The following is an 8,413-nucleotide window of genomic DNA, read 5'->3' on the forward strand; positions in this document are numbered from 1 at the left end:
CAAATACTTATTTTCCACCATCATTTGCAAATAAAGTCTTTAAAAATCAGACAGTGATTTTCTGGATTTTTTTTTCTAGTTTTCATAGTTGAGGTATACCTAGGATGACAATTACAGGCCTCTCATCTTTTTAAGTGGGAGAACTTGCACAATTGGTGGCTGACTAAATACTTTTTTGCCCCACTGTATATCTACNACCCAGGATAACAATTACAGGCCTCTCATCTTTTTAAGTGGGAGAACTTGCACAATTGGTGGCTGACTAAATACTTTTTTGCCCCACTGTATATCTACAACTTAAAACTAGGTTAATAAGTTATTATTGTTTATAGGTTTTGTTTTTCACGGTTGACTCTTAAAATGTAATTGACATGATAACTTATAACAGACAGAGTGGGTTGTTTAACAGCTGACAGTGACAGTAACAGCTGTAGCCTCAAACATTGTCTCATAATTATCTCCATGATATTGAATGCCTGTCATTTAAATCATAGACCAGTTTCAATCAGACAGATCTCTTTTTAGAATCTAACGTCATATCAATGTTCCCCTCTTTATTTCTGTCACAGAGAACAGCTCTACAGTCATTTTCAGCATATTCAAATGTTCTAATTTTGGGTTCACTAACACAATAACTGTCTCCGCTGCATTCAATCGTCTGATGATAACCAACAGCAGAAGCTCCACAAACAGAGGAACGGGTTGCTTTGTGTAGTATTTTTGGAGGCGTTGATGATGCTGATGATTAAATGTCCAAAACATTCCACAGTTTTCTTTCATCTTGTTGAAATAAGTAATATAAGCCACACCTGTTTGTGCAGTAAATACAGTTTGATGATTAAGAAACAAATCAAAGAATAAACTTCATTTTATTTACATACACGTGGGATATGTTTCTAAATTAAGTACATTTTCGACCTAGTGTTCTTTTACTGAGTTACATTTTCAATGCTTGACATTTACTTGTTACATTGTGTTTACAGTATGGTATTAATATTTCCCTCCACCACTGACTATCTGTTTCACTCCTCTCTGCTGACCCTACCTGGCCGGTTGTAGTCGGGGGTGTTCCTGCCCCCTGCAGACAGACTGTGGTAGGGGGACGACGCGGGGCCCAGAGCGGCAATCATCTCCATCACGTTAGGCAGCACCATGTGACTCGGGCTGACGGTCCGGCAGCGCTTCAGCACCGGGCCGTCCGGCTCCTCCTTTATGTGCAGGTCTGGTTTTACAGGCACCGGCCTCCAGCCACACACCGGGTCTATGGTGATCTCCTCATACTCTGAGCTGAGGGAGTAGGGTATGGAGGTTTATTAAGATACTTGCTAAACATACAAATAATTCAAGGAGATGCACTACCGTAATTTTTGGACTATAAGCCGCGCCTTTTTCCCTATTTTTCGACGCTGCGGCTTATATAACGGTGCGGCTAATCTATGAATCCATAGATTAGCCGCACCGTTATATAAGCCGCAGCGTCGAAAAATAGGGAAAAAGGCGCGGCTTATAGTCCAAAAATTACGGTAGTGCATCTCCTTGAATTNTGCAGATTAAACACACGGGCCTCCCACTGACATTTACACACAAGTACTTCTCTTTCCACTCGCTGTTGAATTGCTGGTTTTCGGTGTCAACCTTTCGTTTTTTTAACGTAGAAAGAGACATTTTGATATCCAACTATGCTGACCAGGTTTGATTAATCGTACCATTGGCGCGAAAACGTCGAAGGTGCGCGAGCTTGTAGTGAAGGGCAGCGCGAGCCGCGAGGACGCGCGCAGAGACGCAATAAATGACAGGAGTTGCTAGTAAGTGGGTTCGAAACCCGAGCCCACCAAAGTTTTCAGGCAATGTCTTCCCCTCTATCTCTCAATGTAACACCCTCTCAGGAATAAAGGCACTCTGGCAAAAAAAAAAAATGTTAAATTAAAAAAAAAATTCAATTAAACTTTTATTTTTTATTTTTTTAACATTATACTCAAAGGGCCAGTAAATATCACCCGGGGGCCGGATTTGGCCCGCGGGCCGCCAATTGAATAGCCCTGGTGTAGAGTCTTAAATGATTGGCAGAACATAAAGTCCCATATCAATGACCCCAGAATTATAACGCTATGGTTACATTCCAGGAGCCCTAAAACTGTTAAACACTCAAGATAAAACAGATGCTCAGTTTACCTTGTATACATTTATAAAGACATATGGACTTTCTCGTCGTGCCATAGTCCGCCTAAGTGGTTTGGATATTGTTGGCATGTTATTGCTAAGCCATGCAATTAAATCTCGTGTAATAACCCATTTAGCTTTTCCTCATTATATTTTGTATTTCTATATTCATGTGTGAATTAATTATTTGTGGGTTTTTGGTGTTTAAAACATGCTGGCTTCTAATTTCCTTTGATTGTGGACATTTGTACATATTAAATGCATTTGTAAACCTACAAGTAAGAGGAAAAATATGAGGTTAAATTCTGTGGTGAGAAGACCTTCTAGACAAAAACATATTCCTAAATGTTTATGCTTCCATCTATTGCAAATTGCCTTGAACATCCTTCTTTGGGAATCAGTCCGCAAGTGATATTATAATATACAAAATAATAATGCTATAGACGTTAAAGTTACAGTCCACATGTCCTCAGCATGAGCAGCTTGATGAGCTACAGTAGCGTATAAATGAGTACAATTGAGTGACATCTGCTCAGTGTTAATTTGGATGGACATCACAGCGTATCAGCTGTCTTTGTCAAACTTAATTAGAGTGGAGGACATTAAGCAGGGACAGAAACAAGAGGGGAGGTCAAACAGGGAGAGGAAAATGGGGGGGAAAAGGGTAGAAGACTTAAGAAGGGAAATGAGGAGTAAGTGAAGGTGAAAGGAGAATCTGGATTCATGAGATAAAAAATGAAGCTGGTACCAAGTCTAATTGAAAACCCACTGGACATCACTCTTTAACTTCAGTAGACACAATCAAAGTTGGGAATCACATGAAAGAGAGTTGATTTCCCACAGGGTTAACTTCATTCATCTTATAATGTTCCTACAACGTATCTGGCAGGGCCACGTAAACTATTTTGATCTATGCAAAAATATATGAAATACCACACATGACATAATTTTCTATTCTAGTACAACCGTACAATGAATGTGCCTCCTTCTTCACTGACAAAATACAGAAAATCAGACAAGCAGTTAGTGCCTCTGTATCAGGTACAGCAAATGTGTTGTCCCTGTGTCCACTTAAAATCAATTCAAACACCATGACACAATTCTAGCAGATTAATGATAAAAACCTAGAGGACATTATTCAACATCTGAAATCCTCCTCCTGCTGCCTTGATATTATTCCAACAGGATTTTTCAAAAATGTTTTTCATTGCACGGCCTTAGATCTACTTCATATAGTAAACAAGTCTCTTCACTCAGGTGTTTTTCCACAAGCCCTGAAAACTGCAGTCATTAAACCGCTCTTAAAAAATAATAATCTAGATGCTTCAGTAATGAACAATTACAGGCCAATATCAAACCTCCCATTTCTAGGTAAAATCATTGAAAAAGTAGTTGAGTAATTTCTTGCATTTAAATAACTGTTTTGATGTGTTCCAGTCAGGCTTTCGTCCAAACCACAGCACTGAGACTGCTCTTGTAAAGGTCTTCAATGACATCCACTTAAACACAGACAGTGGCAATACCTCAGTGTTAGTATTACTAGATCTCAGTGCTGCGTTTGACACTGTTGACCACAACATGTTACTAGACCGACTGGAAAACAGGGTGGGACTTTCGGCAACAGTTCTAAATTGGTTTGAATCCTACTTAAAGGACAGAAAAAACTTTGTTTCTATAGGTAAATACACATCTGAGTTGACAAATATGACATGTGGGGTACCTCAAGGCTCCATCTTGGGGCCTCTTCTCTTTAACATCTAAATGCTACCACTGGCTCAGATAATGAAAAACTACAAAATAAGTTACCATAGCTATGCAGATGACACCCACATTTACATAACAATTTCACCAGGAGACTATGCTCCAATTCAAACACTGAGTAAGTGCAGATCCGACTAAATCATATTGACATAATGTACCTGAAACTTTTGAGTCCAGTCCTCAGGTACTAGTGTGATCTAAAGACCGAAATAGACAACAAAATACTTGTAACGTCTGAACTTCGAGGTCGCGATTGAAAGTATGCAAGAACGAACCGAGGTTTTTGTGTATGGGAGTCAAAAATAGAAAACAAATCTAACCCTTTTCAAGCTGTGTAGTCAGTAACTNTCCCTATTTTTCGACGCTGCGGCTTATATAACGGTGCGGCTAATCTATGGATTTTTACAGCTAACGGCCAACACCTTTAACTCTATGGGCTCTATGGCCGGTCCGCGGACCCCCACCTTTAAGCGGCGGGTTCCAGCAGGAAAAGCTGGAGGCCGGAAAAGAGTGAGATAGGTAGCGCGCAAAAGTAAAAGTGGAAGCGAGAGTGGTATGCCGCTGCTGCGGCTTATATTCAGGTGCGGCTTATAGTCCGAAAATTACGGTAGTTACAATTATGTTTTTAAAGTCTGAGCTGCTGATTCCAATTTGTCTTTCTTTCCACGACTTAATAAACAAACATTTTCTAACCATTTTCTCTTCCATTAGCAGCCTTCTATCATAGCATCTCTAGTTGGTTGTTCACATAACAAACACAAATAAGCACTCACTTCTGGATGTAGACGAGAATCCCGAGCATGTACTGGTCCACCTCCAGTCCTTCTAGCAAAGCTGATTTACTGTTAGACCAAAGGAAAAAGTGTTGGTTATATTTAATTGTGAGAAGATTCCAAAAAGGTGCAATGGGTGCTTCTTTACGTACTTGCACACAGGACATCTCCAGGTCCCTCTTTCACAATTAAGCTGCAAATAGGACTCCAGGTCAAAACACTGAAAAATAAAGGAAATCAATATAAGAGAACATATTAGCAAGTCATTTTAATTTGTGTGTGTGTGTGTGTGTGTGTGTGTGTGTGTGTGTGTGTGTGTGTGTGTGTGTGTGTGTGTGTGTGTGTGTGTGTGTGAGACTCCCACCTGTATGTGTCTGCAGTCGTGCCCCCTGGCTGGCAGCTGGATTCGTCTGAACGTGATCGGACATTTGAGGGAAACTTTGATTGCCGTCTGCTCTACGCCGTCCTCTCCGTTCAAACCAGGGGTCCCGGGGATCGTACCGCTACTGAAATTTCTCTTTACTGAAACAAGAAGACAATTAAGAAAAGCAAAATTACTTTCTAGATCGATGAATAACTTTTATCAGTCTGTTTATTTGCTATCAACGAATACAAATAAGTTTACTTTTCAGTATTGACTCTCTTTAATGAAAGTGTTACAATTTAGGTTTACAGGGAGACCGAACAACCCCCAAACAAACCAAAGAGGTTGCAGGACATGTGAGCCTGCTGGTGTACACTACACAAACTCTAGATTTGTAGGGTGATTGAAGAACTAGGAAGGCGTTTCACTCAAAACTCCAAAAATATCCTGCATTCAAAATCTTGTAGTAAATGTGGGTAAGTTTCAAGGTCATGAATTTAGTTACTTTCCAACACTAGACACAGAACCACTAGGTTAAGCTAAACAAACATAATCAGCCGCTGTTGTACACCATAATGCTTTAAATCTAAAGCGAGCTGGATCTGAACTCACTCTTGGTGATGCAGTGCTCGGCAGGCAGGAGTCTCTTCTTCATCAAACCCTGCAGGACAGACCTGACGGACGGCCGGTGGACCAACTGTAACACAAACAGGTGCGACTGGAAAGAGAAAAGGGTCGGTTCAAAATGGGATTAGATAAAGAAATATGAACGTGTGGGAATATGGGAACCAAACGCTGAGACAGGAAGTTGTCAGGTTCAGGGTACTTACACAGCAGCAGGCGGTTACTGTGATCTGCACTGTGTTACGTCCCGGTTGACACACAGTCTTCAGGTACAAGGGCTTGTGGGAGGTTTTGTTGTCCCCTCTTTCAATGCACAGAGGAGTTGCATTGACACTGACCTAATACAGATGAAAAAAGTATATTATTATATTTATTTAATGATGTTTAGCCTTGTTTGACAGCAGAATCCAACAATAATACAAGTAGCATGGTATTGAAGTTCAACAATCAAAAATAGCATCCTGGTGGTATGAAATCTCTACAATGAATACAAGTGATACTTTATTTGAGTAATGTCGATAAAAACCAGGGAAATAAAGTGAAAGCTCTAAAATAGCCAGTTGCCCTTTAAGAAATAGTGCCGTGTCATGACTTAACTAATAAAGAAAGGCTGATGATGCTCACTTGAACGGATGCAGGCCAGTTTGTGTTCATCTGTCGGTCCTCGTGGTGGTAGCATTTAAACTGCAACTCCAGGTCCGGCCTGCAGGGGGCAACACAACACTACCATCAGGGGAGACTGGGTGGGGTTATCAAACATTCCTCATTAGTTTTTTCTTCATGTCTCTAAGAAATCCTTCAGTTAGAAAAACAGAGCTCTGAATCCACACTGAAGCCACACATCACGTCACAAATAGAGTCGTATTTAATTTTTAAGGTAAACACCACATATTTATCTTGTATTCGCAGTAACTTCGGCTCATCAGAGAGTAGGAGACTTTGAAGATATTATTTCAATATTGTTATGATGATATACTATTTTATTTGAATATAAAACCCATGAGATGTTTCTTTAAAAGGGAGTAGTGCTGCACACAGACTGGACATTCATAGATGTTTCAATATAAAAATAAAACTATAAATAATAGTACCTCAACATGAGTGTTTTGTACACAGAGTCTCTCAGCTGGAAGGCGTGGTTACTGACGGCCAGGTTGTGCTCCAGTCTGAACGGCTCCAACACGACGCCGTCTCGTACCGGGAACGTCAGACGCAGGTCGTCACTCGGGTTACCTGGAATGAAAAAGCCAATGTGGTTTTTGATTAACTTGCATACATTTCAACAAAAAGCTGCAGACGGTGAGGGGTGGAAATGCAGATTTTAATGTGTAAAGGCCCTTTTAGTTAAGTCATTATGCTTCTCAAAACAATTTGGTCAAAATAGGAATATTAAAAGGATATTTTACTGTTACACTGATTACGTGTGTATGCACTGTAACATAACAACAGGTTAGTCATAGAAACAAGATAATGCTTTGTGTTGCTCAACAAGGATCGCTCACATTCACATGCACTACATTAACCTGGCAAATCTGTATTCCCCTCAGGTCAATGACAAGTATTTTCCTCTACCCTGAACATAATGTTATTTTATTAACAATCTGTTCATAGCCAGACCTTGGAAAAAAGTTTGGACTTTCCGATTTAATTCATTTTAAATACAAAGATACATATATTTGTGACATTTCTTTTTTCAGCTCTGTAGGTAATTTCCCTGCCTGCAGTGTTTGTCTCTCTCTAACGTGCATCTAATAAGCTTAAAAGCTGGATGTGGGGTCTCACCTGTAGAGATCTGCTGGGCGTTTATGTTGGGTTTGATGTCCGGTGGGAGGTAGGGGGGTTTTGTGTCCTGGCCCGGGGACAGGTATGGGGGTATTGACGTCCCGGGTGTCATGGGAGGCGTGGGATTCCCTCCCATGGGAGAGCTGGGATATCCGGGCATCACTCCACCCCGACCTGGCTGAGGGACGAGGATGAAAACGAGTGCTTAGAACTTCAGTGTTTCTCATTAAAAGCCATCGTCAAACTGTTAGAACTCAGTCCTATAATGGGATTAAGAAGAGTGCATTTATGGCTTACCCCGTTGACTGCAGCCTGTGTGAAGGCATTGTATCCTCCTGCTCCTCCAGATGGCAGGCTGCCCTGACCATTGAATGGCTCCGACTGGAGAACAGACATGAAACATGAAACTCAGCTAATGATCGCTCTCTCTGGACCCCTAAGAGTCCAACAGTGCTGACAAAATTAGATCTGTGTGCTGGAAGCTTTCAACAACTTGCTTTTAATAATGTGATCAAACATCACCAGGTTAGGTGGAAAAATAGGACTTACACCAACACAGGGCTCTCGACTAACTTTTTTCACCATCCTCCCGGAACCGTCCCGAAATACAATCTAAGCCGTCCCGAAATTAATGTGGACCGTCCCGAATTTAAAATATTAGATTTTCTACTACTTATCATTAGTTAAAATCATTCAAATTGACCTTTAACATAAATAAAACATCATACAAATCATTAGATGATAATTCATCAACCTTTTTATTTGAGTAAATCAGTCAATCACATGAACAAAGGCCAAATATATTTAAACAAACACACAAACGAGAAAATTACTCTAATATTGAATCAAATCAAGTCCCATCCAATTAACAAAAAAATCCAACACTCTGTCCTGAAGACAGAACCCAGAGTAACCACTAACCAGGATGACAGTCTGTAACACAGTCAGG

General features: G+C 40.5%; 1 protein-coding gene across 1 annotated transcript in view; it reads right to left on the reverse strand.

The window, feature by feature from the left end:
- The window catches only part of zmiz2 (zinc finger, MIZ-type containing 2), a 26,689-nt gene that overhangs the window by 4,743 nt on the left and 13,533 nt on the right, over window positions 1-8,413 (reverse strand). The window contains exons 8-17 of the mRNA XM_010774215.1: window positions 7,762-7,845; window positions 7,465-7,642; window positions 6,774-6,915; window positions 6,307-6,385; window positions 5,889-6,020; window positions 5,671-5,776; window positions 5,059-5,216; window positions 4,847-4,914; window positions 4,695-4,763; window positions 1,046-1,287 (exon numbers count right to left, since the gene is read on the reverse strand). Of these exons, the coding sequence (XP_010772517.1) occupies window positions 1,046-1,287; window positions 4,695-4,763; window positions 4,847-4,914; window positions 5,059-5,216; window positions 5,671-5,776; window positions 5,889-6,020; window positions 6,307-6,385; window positions 6,774-6,915; window positions 7,465-7,642; window positions 7,762-7,845 (1,258 nt within the window). The remainder of the gene's footprint in view (window positions 1-1,045; window positions 1,288-4,694; window positions 4,764-4,846; window positions 4,915-5,058; window positions 5,217-5,670; window positions 5,777-5,888; window positions 6,021-6,306; window positions 6,386-6,773; window positions 6,916-7,464; window positions 7,643-7,761; window positions 7,846-8,413) is intronic.

Source organism: Notothenia coriiceps, unplaced genomic scaffold, assembly GCF_000735185.1.
Source record: "Notothenia coriiceps isolate Sejong01 unplaced genomic scaffold, NC01 NC01_scaffold00013592, whole genome shotgun sequence".
NCBI lineage: Eukaryota > Metazoa > Chordata > Actinopteri > Perciformes > Nototheniidae > Notothenia > Notothenia coriiceps.